Source organism: Artemia franciscana, chromosome 3 (genome assembly GCF_032884065.1).
Source record: "Artemia franciscana chromosome 3, ASM3288406v1, whole genome shotgun sequence".
Taxonomy (NCBI): Eukaryota; Metazoa; Arthropoda; class Branchiopoda; order Anostraca; family Artemiidae; genus Artemia; species Artemia franciscana.
In genome coordinates, this window is record NC_088865.1 from 32,307,679 (window position 1) to 32,327,057 (window position 19,379).

Genomic DNA, 19,379 nt, shown 5'->3' on the forward strand with positions numbered 1-19,379 from the left:
TTCCAATTATGTAAATCACGTATGTCAGACTTCTGCTTATTTTTCCCACCAAGTTTCATCCCAATCCCTCCAATCTAAGCGTTTTCCATGACTAGGTTCCCCCACCCCAAACTTCCCCCAATGTCACCAGATCTGGTCAGGATTTAAAATAAGAGCTTTGAGACACGATATGCTTCTAAATATCAAATTTCATTGAGATCTGATCACCTGTTCATAAGTTAAAAATACCTCATTTTTTTTTAATTTCTCAGAATTAACCCCTCCCCCAACTACCCCAAAGAGAGCGGATTCGTTCTGGTTATGTCAATCATTTATCTAGGACTCGTGATTATTTTTCCTACCAAGTTTCATCACGATCTCTCCACTCTAAGTGTTTTTTCAAGTTTTAGGATCCCCCTCCCAACTCCCCCCAATGTCAACAGATCCATTCGGGTTTATAATAAGAGCTCTGAGCCACGATATCCTTCTAAATATCGAATTTCATTGAGATCTGATCACCTGTTTGTAAGTTAAAAATACCTCATTTTTCTAATTTTTCAGCCCCCCCCCCAACTACCCCAAAGAGAGCGGATCCGTTCCGTTTATGTCAATCATCTATCTAGGACTTGTTTTTATTTTTCCCACCATGTTTCATCCTGATCCCTCCACTCTAAGTGTTTTCCAAGATTTTAGGTTCCCCCCTCCAACTCCCCCCAATGTCATCAGATCTGGTCGGGATTTAAAATCAGAGCTCTGAGACACAATATCATTCCAAACATCGTATTTCATTAAGATCCCATCACCCACTCATAAGTTAAAAATACTTCATTTTTTCTATTTTTCCAAATTAACCAGCCCCCATGCCCCCCCCCCCCCCAGATGGTCATATCGGGAAAACGACTATTTCTAATTTAATCTGGTCCGGTCCCTGATATCATCCTAGCTTACCTGGAAGTGCCTAAAGTAGTAAAACCAGGACCAACAGACAGACAGACTGACAGAATTTGCGATTGCTATATGTCACTTGGTTAATACCAAGTGCCATAAAAAATAAAGATACAACCCCCTGGCCCATCATGGCCTGACTTCCCCCTCCCCCCAAAAATTAAAAATGGTAAAATTCTAGTTAATTGACTTCTTGCTATCTCAGAAAGGGTTTAGGTTAGGAAAATGAAGCTTTCAGGGATGAATCTACAGACTAAAGTTTGTCACAGGAAGGTATTTTGAAGCAACTACCTCCACTCCTTCTCCCTCTAGAGGGCCCTGACCTTTGATGACCTTTAAAAATATGTGTCTTATAAAAGTGAAACCTTGCAAAATATATCTTCTGCTTAATTGAAGTACAACAAAAATTTTTTCAGCTTCATAACTTTGGTTGATTCCATTTTATAAGGTTTCAAAGATATGCAAATACATTTCCTAAATTTTGAAAAAAAAAACATTGATATGGCTCAAAATTCTACTCAAATAACAGGAATTGCATTTTAAGAACTAAAGAAAGAGAAAAAGCAACTAGTAACTGAAAATTAAGGTAAAATGTTGTTTTGTCAAAATTTCAATAGGTATAGACCTGTCATATAGGCAAATTTCAGGGCCCTCTAGAGGGAGAAGGAATGGATGTAGTTACTTTAAAACACAGAGTCTTGCCTACAAGACCTGGCAAGACCCTTTAGGTTTTGCCTACAAGACCTGTCATGTAGGCAAATTTCAGGGCCCTCTAGAGGGAGAAGGAGTGGAGGTAGTTACTTTAAAATACCTTCCCAGGACATACTTTAGCCTTTAGACCCATCCCTGAAAGTTTCATTTTCCTAACATAAATCCTTTCTGGAATAGCAAGAAGTCAATTGTAAAAGTCTAAATATAACTTTCATTTGTAAAATTTTCATTTTACCAAGTTTTTGTCAAAAATTAGCATAATGTCCATTTTGAATACAATGCATAAAATCACTGCACAAGTTGGTAAAACTGCTGAGTTTACCAACTGCTGAGTTGCAAGTTCAAAATTTCTGTAGATGACATGTTGTTATTTTCATAGTTTTTATTGAACCAAAGAAAGAATGGTAAATATAGACTGTGAATTGAAGAATCTCCAATCCTGATGCTATTGTTCAAGTGTGCCAGAACTAACTCTTTTAGAATAAATTAACAATAATTTAATTGAAAATGTTACATATATAAAACTGATTCCACCCTTAGATTACAGACAATGCATCTCTCAATTGTTGTCGTTCATGTGCTTCTTTCACATCTACTTGTGGAGTGATAGACATGTTTATCATATTAGGCTTACCAATAAAGTGAATATATGACTTGATGCCTTTTTCATGCTCTTCATGAATATAATAATTGCTTCTATTGCAAATTCAAATTTAAGCACTATTTGGGTAAAATTCTAGCTAATTGACTTCTTGCTATCTTGGAAAGAGTTTAGGTTAGGAAAATGAAACTTTCAGGGATGGGTCTATAGGCTAAAGTATGACCTGGGAAGGTATTTTAAAGTACCTACCTTCACTCCTTCTCCCTCTAGAGGGCCCTGAAATTTGCCTACATGACAGGTCTATAGGCTTACCTATTGAAATTTTGACAAAATAACATTTTACCTTAATTTTTAGTTACTAGTTGCTTTTCTCTGTCTTTAGTTCTAAAAATGTAATTCTTGTTATTTGAGTAGAATTTTGAGCAATATTGATGTTTTTTTTTTCAATATTTAGGAAATGTATTCTCATATCTTCAAAACCTTATAAAATGGAACTGAGCAAAGTTATGAAGCTGAAAACAATTTTGTTGTACTTCAATTAAGCAGAAGGTCTATTTTGCAAGGTTTCACTTTTAAAACGCACATATTTTTAAAGGTAATCAAAGGTCAGGGTCCTCTAGAGGGAGGACATACTTTAGTCTGTAGATTCATCCCTGAAAGTTTTATTTTCCTAACCTAAACCCTTTATGAGATAGCAAGAAGTCAATTAACTAGAATTTTACCACTATTTGACCTAATCTAACCTAAACTAATCTTATTATAAATAATTTTGGCATTGATAGAATGTAATATTATTTTGTTTAAAACAGCTGAGAAAACAGCATTAAGAAAACATAGTATTATTTTGTCAGAAAAACATGAAACTCATACTTTAATAGAAAAATTTTTCATTTTTAAGAGCTCAGCAAGTGCTTAAATATGAATTTGCAGACAAATTTTGACAAAATTTGAATAAAAATTTCTTTGAGTAGCCTATATACAATGCCATGTTTCATTACATCATTGGCAATGTCTACTAGACCTTAAAACAAAAAGAAGTGAGATTTAAGCTAGCCTATGAAGTAAGACTCAAGCTAACCATTAGGCATTACCTACAGCATATGAAAGCCACCTAATTTTACTGACCTATAAACCTGGTAAGATCTTTTTACTCTATGATTTGTAATACATTCACAATGAAACGAAGCAGACTTAATAATCCTTGGACCATGGTTTACAACTAGATTTCTAAGTAGTGTTCGGGTTGTCATGTGTAAAACGTTTAAAAGTTATGCTAAAATTGTTGCGTAGGTTTACAATTTTCAAGGAGTTCGTAGTAACGATCTGTAAGTAAGGAGCGACCCGGCTCAATAGTAACCAAAACTTTAACCAACCGAATTCTGATACCAATAAATACATCAAAAGATTTAAATTTTCTTGCTGATTTTAAATATGCAAGTTTCATCAAGTTTAGTCTTACTCATCAAAAGTTACAAGCCAGAGAGAATTTATGTTATTTTTGAAAAAAAGGGAAACACTCCTTAAAAGTCATAGAATCCTAATAAAAATCCCACCATGAGATTCAGTGTATCAGAGAACCCTTCTGTAAACTGTCTCATGGTCCTATTTCCATTAATGTGGAATTTTGTATTTTTTTTACCAGAACAAAGATCATGGGTGCGTGTTTATTTATTTTTGATTATTATTATTTTCTCAGGGGTGATTGTATCAATCCAGTAGTCCTAAAATGTCACGAGAGGGCTCATTCAAACGCAAATTAAAATTTGTAGTGCCCTTTTTAGAGACCGAAAATTGGAAGGCAACTAGGCCCCCTCCGATCCATGTTTTTTCCCAAAGCCACCGGATCAAAATACTGAAATTGCCATTTTATTCAACATAGTAGAAAAATCTAATATATATGTTTCTGAGGACAAATTAATCCCCAAGAATCCCAAGGAGAAGGGCTACAGGCTATGAACTTTGCCCATTGCTTATATGTAGTATTGGTTATTGGAAGGTACACAGACATTTTCAGGGGGATTTTTTTCTGCTGGGGGACTTTGGGGAGGGGATGACGTGGGAGTACATGAAGGAATTTTCATGAGGAAGAGAATTTTCGTTGAAGGGGGCGCCAGATCCAGTACTATTATAAAAAGATCAGAAATTATATAAGAAAAACAAATTTTTTCAACTTAAAATAAGGAGCAACATTATAACTTAAAACGAACAGAAATTATTACGTATACGAGGGGGTTCAGACCCTGGTCAATACCTTGCTCTTTACGCTAAAATAAACCAAATTAAGCCTGAAAGAATCTTGGAGGAACATTTTTAGTTAAGGTTTCCTACAGTGGCGTCGATGAAGGGAGGGGGGATGTCACCCGTACCCAATAATTTGGAAAAAACTATAATTTATTATGTAGCTCTAAAGATATTGATCGTTTTAAGTGTCAAATTTTTTTTTTTACCTGGAGCATATTTTTTATAATTAATCCCTACTCGTTTTAACGTAAGGAAAATGAGAAAAAAAGGGTCCATTACGCTTCGTAATATGTTCCAAATTAATATTTGTCCAAATATACTGCCTATGAAACCATATCATGAAGTAAAAATGTGACCCTAAATTACAAAATTGAAAAATATTCTACGCTTCCTGTCTCGTCACGTTTGCTCAGGTTAATTTTTTCCCCTGATATTTAAGGGGCTTTTACTTCCTAAAATCTATCAGTTTATGATGAAATTCTCTTGCTTTGAATATGACAGAAATGAAACCATTGAAGAAAAAGAAATACAGTGAATATAATTTCCTGAATGAAAAAAAAAAATCATTGAAAAAGAAAATAAGACTGTGTGCATTTATTATGATATTCGTACTATAACTGGATAGGTTAAATCGGTTATAGTTTGGTCATGGAATTTGGTAGAGGGAGATTCGCTTCAGGAATTGTCTTACCGTTTTAATTTTTATTTCCAATGTTTAATTGAAACTGCGACATTCTTATTCGTCACTGAAATGCCTAATAAAAGCTGATAACGTCCTGTTCCTTGCGTTTTGGATTCGCATATTAACACGCAAATGAAGGACTTCTTCTATGCACAATACTATGCTGACTTCTCGCTATTTTCGCTTTACTTAATATTTCTTTTAAGCAGCTCCAAAAAAGAATTGACATAAATGTACTAAGAATTATGATTAAAATTAGTCGCATTTAACACAACCCAGGGCTACTTGTGGCACATTTATCCCTGCATCAGAAAGATGTACGAAATGTCTGCTGAGAATAGAATAAAGTTAATTTAAACCAAATATGAATATTTTTCTCACAATTTAGAAATTTTGTGTACAAATAAGCGCTACCAACCTATTCCTTGTTTCTATTATTATCAGTTTTATAATGGAGCACTAGGAGACCGAGCTTTCTTGTGAAGGGAATTATAGACATAAAAACGATATTGAGTGTACCCCCTCCCTCTAGAAATTTATACCATCACACACTAATTTACACAAGCAAAAATGTTGCGTAATTTTTACAGAATTGCTTTTTTTTTAAGATACAAAGGGGAAGGTAATTCGATTAATTTAAGGTTTCTGTCGCAATGATTCCAAGAATTTAAGAGGCTTTCTGGATATTCTTTGTCAAACAATGTCCAACGGATAAGTTACTACTTCTAACTTTAACTTTTTCAAATACTCTCAAATTTGAAATACGGTCACTATTTGAATATAGGGAATATGTCACTATATAATGCTACACAATCTGTGGTAGTACTTTGACTGGTATTTGTATAATATACCCCCTACAGCTGAAGTTGTTCATGCATTGACGTACTGTAAATAGGTTTCTTTCGCTGGTTTCTTTCAACTTAGCGTGAGAAAAGACAAAGAGACGTGACAAAATAGATGGGAAATATATAATTCGAGCTATATATCTGCACATTAGGGGGGGGGGGATTGGGTAATGTATTTGGACAGTGGGAAGCTAGAAAACAATTTTTACTTCATAATATCAGAATAGTTGTAGCTAATACATTTTGGATGCATATCCGTTGTACTTAACCCCCACCACCAATGTGCAAATATATAGCCCAACTTTGTTTCTAAAGTACAACATTTTTACCATACTTAGGTATATTTTATTAGGATTAAGCGAACTTCACTTCTTGAGCGGTAGGGGGTATTTCACACAAGTACCCATTGACTTATTTTGTATCTTTACTTAGTCAGCGTTATTGCACTGCCTATGATTTTTGTTTTGGCTTAATGTGATCCGATGATATCATTGCTATTTATTAATATAAATTGGAGAACCAACAAACAAATCAATTAAATGACATTTCAATAAATCACGTATATTAGAAGTTTAGTACAACAAATTAAATCTTACAGAGTCAAAATCCATTTAAAATTACGAGGAAATGAACTTGCGCGATATCCGGGACTATTAGAACATAGCTTGGTTCCAATTATGAGATTGAGGATCCTGTTCTGAGTTTAAGGGTTGAGGGGGGTGGGTCGGAGGGGGATATGGACTGCAACATTAGTGGTGAACCCGGCTGAAAAAAGCCGAATGCATACGACATTTATCTTCTCCCACCCGAAAGCTTGTTTACGCTATACTAATGTCGTCTGCAGCAGCTCATTACTGACAATTTTAATGAAAACCAAGCACCAATACTTATAATTATGATTGTTTAATCTGCGTTTATTGTTTATGACGTATTGCGCAACTTTTATTTACATTCCCCAAGTAGCGTGTTCGTTAAATAGTTACTTTTCTTCACTACTGCTTGAATAGCATCTACTGAAATAGACACCTATAAGACACCTCTCAGTGTCTTATATTACTAATATAATATTTTACTATCATGCTGCCTGGCTGCTTTTCCCTTATTTTTCACCGTTATGTCCATCGACCCCATATGGCACCTCTTTATTTCACACTTTAATGCCCTCTCTACTTCCCTTACTTTCCTTTCGTTCTCAAATGATCCATCACTGAAATAATCTTTGTACAAACCCCTACTCTTTTATATCGACAACCAACATAACTATGGTTTCGACCTAGCTTAGTCGCAAAATAAGTAGAAAGCAAATTTTTAGAAGCCCTACAAATGTCTACAGTGAACACCAGAAAAAGTTTTCCGGTATCAATGTCGTAAAAATAACTGATGTTACTTTTATCGTTTTGACTTGTTTTCACATGGGCTTTGAGCTTAACATGGACTTTTATCTGAAACCAGAAAATAACCCAGTTTTCTTCCACGTTCCTCCTGAATAGGAACAAAAGTTCGCTCTTACTACTACTACTACTACTACTACTGCTACTACTACTAACAACTCACCGCAGCACCAAGCTATCTGATGCCAACCCAGCCAAGCATGCACCTTCTCCATCCCAATCTATTCAAAGCCTCCCTCTTTACATCCTCCCAGGAAGTTCCAATTTCCTATAGATCTTTCCTTATGACATCGTCCCACCCCAACCACGGAAGACCTGCTTTACGTTTAGCCCTAGACGGTTGGCCAAAAAGGACAGTCTTTTACACCCTGTCATCCCTAATCCTTAGAAAGTGCCCTAGCCATCTCAACTTCTTCTCTTTCTTTCATTATAGCCCTAAAAAGCAGTATTGAACCAAACTTTTCGTACAGCCTACTTTTTGAAATACGGTCAGTCAGCCGGGCACCCACAACAATCCGTAGGTAATTTCTCTGGAAAACATCTAGCAAATCTTCGTTCGCTTTTTGGAGCACCTATGCTTCAGAGCCATATTTGACTACCGTCATCACTTCTGATTCCAATATTCTATTCTTGGTTCGGAGACTTATCTTTCTATTTTTTCAAACTTTATTCAACTGTGAAAAATCACCCTGAGCCTTGGCTATTCTACTTCTAACATCTTCACTGCTCCCACGTCTTTACTAGTAATTTTACCACATAAAGTGAGGCTGTCCACCTGATCAATATTTTGTTACCCAACGTCAACTTTTGATCTTCACTTATTCCTAGCCTTAGTGACTTTGTCTTCTTGACATTTATTTTCAAGCCTATTCTAGCACCTTGAACGCAAAAAACCTCTAAAAGTTTATTTTGATCACATTTTTATCTAGGATGCTTCAATCATCAGCATAAGCAAAGTCCAGGAGAGTGTTCATTCCCATTTGATTACGTGGTCTCCCATTGCCTTTCCTGTGCTTCTTAAGACATAATCTATTAAAATGATCCATATAAAGGGGAACAGAACACAACCCTGATTTGATATGAAACCGGCTGCTAACCTCATTTCCTACCTAAACCACAGCAGCGTTATTCTCATACATAGAACTATTCTCTTTAATTAATTTGCCAGTTATAACATACAAGGATATCACCTTTACTAAAGCTCTTCTATCAACAAAATCGAACGCTTGTTCATAATCTATAAAAACCGAGGACCAAAGGTGTTTGATAACTCAAGCATGTCTCAATTATTAACTTAGAAATGAAAATTTGTTCGATACATCCTCTACCTTTTTCTAAGACTGCAATGTTCTTCTCTTAAAACTTTGTCTACAGCATCGCTCAGTAAAAATAAAGTATCACATTGCTAAGTAATTTACTACTAAAAGAGACCAGATTAATGCCTTGATAATTGCCACACTTACTCTTATCACCTTTCTTATACAGTGGCTTAATTAAGGTTTTCTAAAATCACAAGGTACTTGCTCTTTTTCAAAAATCATATTCATAATCCTTAGTAGCTTATTTCTAACCTCAGAGCCGCCATATTAAAGAAACTCAGTCACCACACTATCAGTATCTAGAGTTTTGTTATTTTTTAATCCTTTTAGTACTGTCGCTAGTTTTTCCTCACAAAACAAATTTTCTTTCACATTCAAGGTGTCAGAAAATTTGTCATTTTAATCTATATCTTTTCCTGCAACTCTATCTCGGTTTAGCATATTCTCAAAATGTCCTACCCATCTCTCTTTAATTCTTTCCTTATCACTAATTGTGGTCCCGATCCTACCTTTAACTGGGACAAGTCCAGATTAACTACTCCCTCTCAATTTATTAACATACCAGTAAAATATTTTACTATTATGCCGTCTAGCTGCATCTCCCAAATCCCCGGCAATTCTATCCATTGCCACCACTTTACACCTCCTTAGTTCATATTTTAATGATTTCTCCAATTTCTTTACATTCCTTCTGTTTTCGTATGATCTATCAATCAGAAATTTGTTGTAAAATCCCCTTCTCCTCTCTATTAAACATAAAGATTTTTCAATATTATTCCTAGCTGCGGTCCAAACTTTCTTCTCTAATACACCATCAGAAACTTCGGAAATTGTTTTCTTAAAATTATTCCATCCATCTACCACGTTGTCAAATTTTAAACTCTCCAGTTTAGTATTCAACTGTTAATGGAAAGTTTATTTCAAATTCTCATCCTGGAGTCTACCAACAATGTAAATTCTCGGGAGGTAGTTACCCTTCCAAAATTTCAGGTTTAAGTTAACCCTAGACGCTGCCAGCTGAATCACTGGTATCTCCGTCAGTCTATAACTGACACCCTGAATTTTTTAGTCATAAAATGAGCGATTAGTATTCTATTATTCATACCTTCCTGGCCCAAACAAGACTTAGCAGCTTTCTCATTCATCATGAGCCTTACTCCCTGTTTATGCACCCCATCCTTCCTGCCCGAACAGACAAATTCTTTATCACCTAAATTCATTCTTCCTATCCCTTGGATATGAGTTTCTGAAAAAACTAATGAGTCAAGTCCGAATCTTCTGAATTAGTCACTCTCTCTCTCTTTCTCGGTCTGTCTCAGCGAGTTTGTTTTTCTGTCTTTAATGATATGCGGAAATTATGACTAAACATATTTCTTTCCAATCTAGCAACCTGGCTAAAATCAACAGAAGAAAATTTATCAAATAAGAATTTTCCTAAAGATTTTCTTTCAGAGCAAACAGTGTTTGTTTTTTGTCTTTAATGATATGTGTTAATGTTTTTAATTATAATGTATGAGCAAAATTGCTCTTCTTTCCGGACACTTAAGTGTTATCTGAATCTTAAAGACTTGGGTAGAAGATTTTCAAATTTGCATTCCATGAATTTTTGTTGATTAAGAATAATAGCGTGTTTTTTATCTAAACGAATAAAATAAAAGATATCATTGGTCAACCGCTCCCCATAAGCGAGAAATAACGACGAAGACCGCACTACCTTTCAGTCATAAATATCAAAAACAAGAAGAACACTTGGGAATTATGTTCGTAAGAGAGTGAAAACCTAATTTGAATGAATATTTCGGTCCTGTGTCCAATGGCCGTCATCCGCAAAACATAAATATATGAAAGAAAAAAACTTACAACAACAGACGACCAATAAAACTAAAATAAATATTTTTAAAACAGTCCTAGCATCCTTACTTCAGCAAAGTTCAACCAGGACTGATAAATAAAGTGAGATGAAACAAGGCAATTCATTGAAATGAAAGAAGAATAATAAAAAACACAGTTTTAGCGCTAATCTGGCTTTTTTGGCAGCTAACCTCAGAGGTCTATTTGTTACTGGATTTGCGCTAATATCTACTGGTTTTTAAAATATTTTGTATAATCGCTTTTAATTACATTTGTATATCGAGCATTTAGTGAATATTCCTCCCAGTCCCTATTTAAGGACGTTTTATTGTTAATCTTAAGTCTGATTCCAATTGCTTCTCGAACTACCTGCTTTATGCCTAGGTCATTGTTAATAAGCGCAGATTCTTCGAAAAGTATTTTGAGGCTAGAATTTCGAAATATAAGGCTGTTTAAAGCGGAATGAAAGATACAGTAGCAATATTAGAATTTAAAGATTTTGTGATATCATCTTTATGCTGTTGTAGGCGTTTCTGTAAATTATGGTGAGTTACTACATATTATTGTGCCTACATATTATTTGCCACAGTCACATAGTATTTAATAGACCCCTCTTTGGCGAGGAACTGGGGTTTCATCTTTACCAGAATTGAGGAAATTTATGCTTTTGAAATTATCATTTTATAATACATACATGTTATTTTGTGTGCAGACTTTTTAAGATTCGTAGTATATTTTGGGATGTAATTTATCTCTCTCTCTGTGCCTCTTTCACTTACTGGGTGTTTGCTTGTCTCTGTCTTTGTGTGTTTGTGTGTCTAACTCTGTGTGTTTGTATGTGCTTTTCTCTCTATCTGTACCTGTGTGTCTGAGCGGCTGTTTGCAAGTCTTTCTTTTTCTCTGTGCCTGTGTGTCTGAGTGGGTGTTTGCTTGTGAATCTGTTTGTTTGTATGCGTTTCTCTCTCTCTTTCTTTCTCTGTATCCGTGTGTCTGAACGGCTGTTTGTCTATTTCTCTCTCTCTGTGCCTGTGTGTCTGAGCGAGATGTTTGCTTGTGTGTTTCTTTGTCTGACTCTGTGTGTTTGTATGTGCGTTTGTCTCTCTCTATCTCTCTCTGTGTCTGAGTGGTTGTTTGCTGGTCTTTCTCTCTCTCTCTCTCTCTCTCTCTCTCTCTGTATGTCTGTGCATGAGCGGATATTTGCTTGTCTTAGTGTCTGTCTATATGTGTTTGTGGGTCTGACTGTGTGTTTGTATGTGTTTTTTTGTCTCTCTCTCTCTCTCTGTGTCTGAGCAGTTGATTGCTTCTCTTTCTCTCTCACACTCTCTATGTGTCTGAGTGGCTGATTGCTTCTCTTTCTCTCTATCTCTCTCTCAGTGTGTGTGTGAGTGTGCTTGGTTGTCTGAGCGACTGTTTGCTTCTCTCACTCTCTCTCTCTCTCTGTGCCTGCGAGTCTGAGCAGGTGTTTGCCTGTCTCTGTTTTTATGCGTCTAACTGTGTGTTTGTTGGTGTCTTGACTCTTACTCTCTCTGTGCCTGTGTGTCTTAGTGGGTGTTTGCCTGTTTCTGTGTCTTTCTTTGTGTGTTTGGTATCTGTCTCGGTGTGTTTGTATATGTTTTTGGTCTATCACATTCTCTTTCTTTTGTACCTGTCTGTCTGAGAGTTTGTTTGCTTATCTGTGTGGATTTTGGAACAAAATCCAGCTCATCTCTCTCATACTTTGGTGAAAGTCCTGTTAACCCATCTCAGATTCTAATATATCCCCTATGAACCCGTTAGTACTGCCTATATCTCTGAAAATTCCTTTTCTTACATTTTTTGCTTTTTAATAAGCAGTTTAAATGTTTGACTTACTAGTGTACCCTAAAATTCATGGAAATATAACCAAGTCATGAAAAAATAATTTTACTGAAATAATGGCATGTAAAATATCTTATGATATTTAATATGATACTAACATACATGAGTTTTAACATGGATTCGGCTACAACTTCATCAAACATTTTATCAATGGTATTATTTGGTTCATTGACTGTATATGTTGGTAAACTATCGATGATAGTAGTTATGTTTGTAGGTGCTTTGTTTTTCATTACTATATCTATTTATTCTTTTGTTATATTGTCTGCCAATACCCTTTTTATTTTACTTATGATTTCATTGTCTGTTACTGAATTATTTTTACATAAATTACAGTTTCGGCACACGGAAAAAATTTATGAAATTAGTGCAGCAGTAGACCTTTCTTTTTTCCCTTTGCTTTCATTTGAATGCTAACATCAGAGAGATGGCGATAGATCTATCAATGGGTAATATATTACCACCAACAGTATCAGGAAGCTGGGCTTCCTCATCAACTAAAAGTTTTATATTTGCATTTTCTTTGAGCACTATCATCTCTGGAAATGTTACTCTCACATATCCACCATCATAAAAGTTGAGCCTTTTCGGTACTCCAAAGTAATTTAATCTCTTAATATCATGAAACTAAGATCCCCACTATTGCTTGTTCCAGTGCTCAAATATGTGTCTTGGTCAGCATTGAACGCAACGATAACCTTATCATGTGTACACACTTGCTTCCAATATTTCATCTTCACTTTTGTTTAATGTGATGTAAGTGTTTTATCCTTCCACTGCACAATTTATATTGATCAAAACATATAATAAACCATCTACTGTTGATGTCCAGCAAAATCTGAAGAAATATCTAAGTAAAGAAAATATCCTAAGTCCCCCCAAAAAAGATCTTTGTTCAAAAATTTCAAAGTCCAAATTTATAATTCCCAAAAATTCTATGTCCTAAAAATATTTCAAATAAAAAATTCAAAGTCAGCAAAAAATTTAGAAGAGGGGGAGAGTTAGAGGGAGGGTGTCATTGGAGCCCTGGAGGGGGATTTGGGGCCCTGGATGTGGGGACCCGAACTCATGCGTAAGCCCCGTAATGGAAAAACCGATGTGCTCAAGACCATTACATTACATTACATAATACCAAGCCGGTTGTGGTCATTACAATTTTGGAGATCGAAACAAGCTTCATTAACCATCAAATGAATATGTCTGTCCAGCAAGCATCTCAAATCACTGTGGTATGCAAATTCAGAGAGATTCCAAAAAACTTGCCCGAAAACGAATCACTGATAGCACTTACCATATATACAACTCCAATTGAGAAATCGATTGCGAAATTTGTTACGATATTGTGGCGCTTAACATCAGTTGGTTAGTGCTCAGAAACAATACATTGATTGCCTAGAATGTATTTCTAAGAATATAATACCGTCAATGGCTTGCTCGCTATGTCGAGTAGCGTTTCGTTCTTTTACCATAGGAAATCATGGATCTCACATTCGATTCATACATCAGACACACATTTTACAAAATCAATGGAAAACTGGTTCGAAGCAAAGAAATTCGTCGTTGGAAAAAACATGTCACCATTTATAACTGTAGTTAACATGAACACCATTTGTGACTTTTGGTTACGTAGATGGCAGCATTGGAGGGATCCCCTTTCTATTTAGTCTCTTAAAAAAAGTGCCGGTACCAGGCATCTGAGGGGTAGGGCTGTATTGGGATTCATTGATCCCATACTACTAATGAGGCAATAAAAAGTCCAATTAAATGTATGTATCCAAGGAAGAATTTAATTTTCACCAGAGTTGATTAATATAATCAAATTCAGGCTTTTTGCACAAGGGGGAGAAGTTGAGAAATCATTATCTATGCAGTCTAAGGGGAAATACAGCCAATTATAAAAACAACTATTTACTATAGAAAATTAATAGGTAGCTTAGTTTAAATTTTACGAATTGCCAACATTTAAAAGATAGAGATAAAGTTTTGAAATTTTTCATGACGGGGCTACAGAATTGAGGGTGTACTTGCATAAGTCTTTCTGCAATTAAACTTACCTTTTTTTACGCAAACAAAATTTAATGATTCGTAATTGTAATTTATTCATGCAATCTCAATTCAATTTTTACAATTTATGCTAAGTTTTAAAATTATTTCAGTTAGAAGTGGTAAAAAAGCCATCACAGTGTACGCGCTTTATTTATATTTGCTTTAGGTTTAACCTTGCTCTCTAATTTTTCTCAATAGTCTTATAGACAAATTTCTTTTAAGTTAATGTCAAATTTTGCCTGTATCTCATTTTAATATGCTACAACAAAGATACAGCACAACTTCAGGCTGTGGCACCCATAGCTCTAGTAGAAAGCCAGCGAAAGTTAACCTTTGACATTGCGTAGAATTCCTCTGCACCTGAGTCCATTAAATTTGTATTAAAGAAAAAATAACAAAAATTAAATATTGGATCACCGAGTAAAACCCAAGCCCTACACTACTTTATAAAAAAAAACTCGCCTACGAAACAAAATATAACAAGTAAAACCCAAGCCCTACGCTACTTTATAAAAAAAAACTCGCCTACGAAACAAAATATACAAGTAAAACCCAAGCCCTACGCTACTTTATAAACAAAAAACTCGTCTACGAAACAAGATATAACAAAATTGGATCTCAGAATTTATAGAATAGTTTCAAAGTAAAATGTTTTTTCTTAACATTATTACATCAACAATTACATCAAAAAGAGAAAAATATTTCAATCAGTAGAAACTGTACAGTATAACAAATTATTCGAAATTACACACAGGATGCCAAATTCTTAGCAGAAAAACAGAAAAATTGTGTAATTTCAGGCGAAAAAGAACCTGAGAACTTGTCACGCGTCACCAGTGCTTCCCATTTTGAAAGAAGAAAGATGAGGCTGAAAAATAATTTCTTATTTATTTAGAAAATACATCATAGGTAGCAAAAACCAGACATCAAATATGAAAAAAAAAAAACATTCTTTTAAGCACACAAGGAAACTTAAAACACCAAGATAAGAATTTACCCAAAATGTAGGGTTGTTCATTCTACTCCAAAGTTGACTCTAATAATTTTTTTCCGCTGGAAAAAAAACATTTTTTAATTCAAATATTTGATTAGACTTTCTACTATCATTAGGTTCATTTTGCTCACAATTTCTCTTTTGTTTTCGTTTAATGGTACTCGTCTAGTCCCAGGCTTAAGAACTGAGCGCAATCGATTGGGAATAACATCCAGTAACGATCCTTTTACAAAAGTATTACCAATAAAAGTGCCTTAAGACTGCAGTTACCAGTGCCTAAAGATGCATCAAGAGCGTCAAGAAGGAAGCTCTGGTTGTCTCTCTTGAACAACGACATTGAAAAGTTTGAACTAATAAAACGATTAAATGACCTCTTGCATTTGACTGTTTTTACATAAGCCGATCAAATACATATACAAATTGAACCGGTCAATATGCCTCTAGTGGATCTAAGCGTCTGGCCGTAAGTGACATCAAGGTATTTCAGAGACTGGGACTGCTGGATTCTAATACTGTCGATGAAGAGATTAACATCTGCCGAATTAGCACCGTTAAAAACAATAAATTCTGTTTTTTTTTCAATGTTAACCCGTAGTCCTATTCTTCTGTATAGGGTCAATAGGAGGTGAAGATTCTCTTGTAAACCCCTTAGCATGCTGCTTAGAAGCAACAAATCGCCTGCATATGAAATAAAACTGAATTTTTTTTTCTTTTTTGGTGAAACAAATAAAAATATAATCATAACTATAAAAAAGGAAAATTCTCAAAACTGTCTTTGGGATTCACCAATGCCAGAAAACCATGCTTCAAATATGCGCTGGCAACATCCAAGTTCTGCCTTTTCTTCAGTTTCAAATAAGAAGGTTAATTTTTGACCTTTCTTTCATTATACTGTTCATAATGGGGTTGGATTTTCTCCGACCATATCATATAATAATCATCTTCTATACGATGGAATCAGTCATTAAATCTCAATAACCACCGTTCTAAGTTAACTGGTAAAATTAGGACTAAAGACAAGAAGTTTCTTCCAAGCCTTAGAAAACAGCTCTTCTTACTAATAATAAGCTAAAAAGACCAAGGTGTTGGTAGGCATGGAAATGGGAAATGAATATACCTTTTAAATTACGCAACACTTGGTCCACATGGTCCATCCCCCAAAAAACGAATCAGCTGTCCTAGGAGCCATCACCACAGTCCATCATGAAAAGCAGGTTTTCGCTCATTTCAGTTAGAATACAGCTAACATTCCTTGTTATATTTGTAATGCAAGATCCAGTACCCAAAAAGGTAATTTTCGGGTAAGAATGTGATGCGAAGCCTAGAGGTAAGTCTCCTGATTGTTCTATCTGGTTGTTCATTCACCTAAGAGCGCCAGTGATTCCAGAAACTTCAAATTCTTCATAGATAACTTCGTTTCTCTTCAAAACAGGTACACTTTCACAGTCAAACTTTGAAAGCGGTCTCAGATGATACTCCAAGCATGATTCACCATCTACAACCTGACCAGACTTAGCTACGTCATTTTCACTAAGGTTGATTCCCATGCCAGTGTCATTCAATACAGGAATACATTAGAATATAACAAGTTCAATAAGGACTGGGCTCGATTTGCCCCCAAATGTGCTGAAGATTCTTTACTACCACTAAGCATTATATGGTGCATTGACTGAGGGAATGACGACATAAATTTCTTGTATTCATTGCAGTTGACTATTTTATGAGGTGTACAGGGTACGATAAAATCCAGGTTTTTACCTTGTGCTTGGTACTTTGTAAAATCTTCTTCTGATAGAAAGTTGTCTAAAAATGTTTCATTGAGACATTCAACAATAAAAAAAGTAGCACCAGGTTCTCCGGGTGAGCAACCGTCTATTGATCTTACTCTTCTCCCATCCGGGAGGGTTTCATCATTGAAAGATTTTAATTGCTAGTACAATGGTCATGCAGGTACACCAAGTTCAACACACTAATCACTGCGCAACGCGCCTGGCTTAGGCTAAATGCTACATTCATAGCAGATAACTAGCTGAAGGAAATCTTCTTGTGAATTGTTTTTGAACCGTTGTTTTTAGGAGACAATGGAAAAGCATCGCTATCACAACTTCTAAAATTCCTTTCTTTAATATACATGTCAAAATTTTCTGCTCTGTGCTCTGGCTGTGTATATTTCTTGCTTTTCACTGAAATAAACCGTACTTTTAGAATTAGACTTTCGCAAACAATCAGAATGAAGAACGCTTAATTCGTTCAATATCAAAATTTTATCAGCTGATTGAAACAGGAGCTCAGATCCATGAAGTGTTAGACCTGTATTGACTATTTCTTGAACTGTAAGACACGCTTCGGGAAGCTCATCAATGTTATCCCAATGCAAACTTGTCAGGAATATGTTTTCCAGCTTGGCAAATCTCATCCTGTGCTCCTGAGTCCGTCTTGGAGTTCCCTCTCCACAACTAAACAAGTATTTGCTTTGATCTGTGTAAAAGTAAACATATTTTGGGGAGAAAAAACGGTTGCTTCCGTTGTTTAAACCACAAGATACCTTCAATGAATAGAATACCTGTGAAATGAATACCTTCACATAAAATAGCTGAAGGTAGACCACACCGTAATTAATTAGAACAAAAAGAGTTCAAGCTAGAAATCACACAACACCACGAATATTTCATATTACCAAGCACAAATTAATACCAACACCCCCCCCCCCCAAAAAAAAACAACAACAAAACAATCAATTGAATGAACTAGTTTTATAAACTGTGACTAATTAAGAAGACAGGACTAGCCTCTATATTTTGAAGTAGCTTTGGTATTTTCCCAAGGCTTAGTGGCACACCTGCCATAATAATATGTGAGCTGAAATAATCAAAATTATGCTGTCAAATAAAAGTTGAAAATTATAAACTTCCTAAGAAATAGTCAGGTATTAGGTGGAAATTTTAGAATCTTGCTAAACTTAAAACAAAGTGCCACCCCCTCCTATCCCACCCTAAAATTCCTCTATGTTAGACTTAAAAAGTAAATAGTTGAATTGGAAAAAAATGTTTAACAAATAACGATAACATATTACTAACAAAATTGACTACAAATAAGGACAATATGTTACAATTCAGCAAGGATCAGAATTAACAAAAGCGCCCCTTTTCTCTCGAGTTTACGAATTTTTAGGAAAAAAAAACAAACAATTATGTCAATAGTGAAAGATGAACATTGATTTTGTGAGGCAATTTCAGGAATTGTTCTGAGGGGATTCAAGAATTAATTGCTAAAGGAAATGCTTCGAAGCAGAAATACTCGGTACTGACGTGCGTTGCTTGACAATGCTAAATTATCTTTACTTTATTTTCATTTGGATGAAAATTGCTTCCCAGGAGGGAATGGACCGATTTAGAATATACTTCATAACAAATAGTGGAGTAAATACTTGATAAAATGAAAGAAACTTCGATTGAGTATTGGTTCATTTTAAAAAGAAGTCCACAGGTAAGGCTTTGGAGTCAAGAATGATATGATTTACCTCCTATAGAAAATAATCCCAATGAAGATTGTATGAACATGTGAATCAAGCTCTTATAAGGGCTAGAAGGATCCCCGTGCCTGTATAGTTGCTTGCTACAGGTAGCAAAGGCTGTACCAACGAAAGTCAGAAACTAACTTAAAATAATCCTTGTTTGATAACTTTTAGTTTTCCAAACTAAATCAAATTTCAACTCAGGGTAATGTACCAAACCCATCATGGCGTCTTAACAACCGTCTATTCTGTAATGTTTTTTAGTTATCGTAATAGTTATCCACAATGAGGGTAGCCCTAAATCTTCTACTCAATCTTTGTGGGATCTTTCAGTGAAAATCACATAAAAATGAATAGCCCAGATTTACAAATCAACTTTTTGTTCGAATAACTAATAAAACGA

At 35.2% G+C, this 19,379-nt stretch overlaps 2 protein-coding genes across 5 annotated transcripts in view; both read right to left on the bottom strand.

The window, feature by feature from the left end:
* LOC136025171 (stAR-related lipid transfer protein 7, mitochondrial-like) overlaps positions 1–3,512 on the bottom strand; it is a 55,808-nt gene extending 52,296 nt beyond the window's left edge. Inside the window, exon 1 of the mRNA XM_065700939.1 lies at positions 3,362–3,512. Coding sequence (XP_065557011.1) covers positions 3,362–3,486 — 125 coding nt within the window. The 5' untranslated portion in view covers positions 3,487–3,512. The remainder of the gene's footprint in view (positions 1–3,361) is intronic.
* Positions 3,513–15,017: 11,505 nt separating this feature from the next.
* Positions 15,018–19,379, bottom strand: part of LOC136025172 (UDP-glucose 6-dehydrogenase-like) — a 65,094-nt gene continuing 60,732 nt past the window's right edge. For 2 of the 4 annotated variants that reach the window (XM_065700942.1, XM_065700940.1), the window contains exon 11: positions 15,018–15,336. In XM_065700942.1, the coding sequence (XP_065557014.1) occupies positions 15,299–15,336 (38 nt within the window). In that variant the 3' untranslated portion in view covers positions 15,018–15,298. The remainder of the gene's footprint in view (positions 15,337–19,379) is intronic. The other 2 variants (XM_065700941.1, XM_065700943.1) reach the window with 1 other exon arrangement.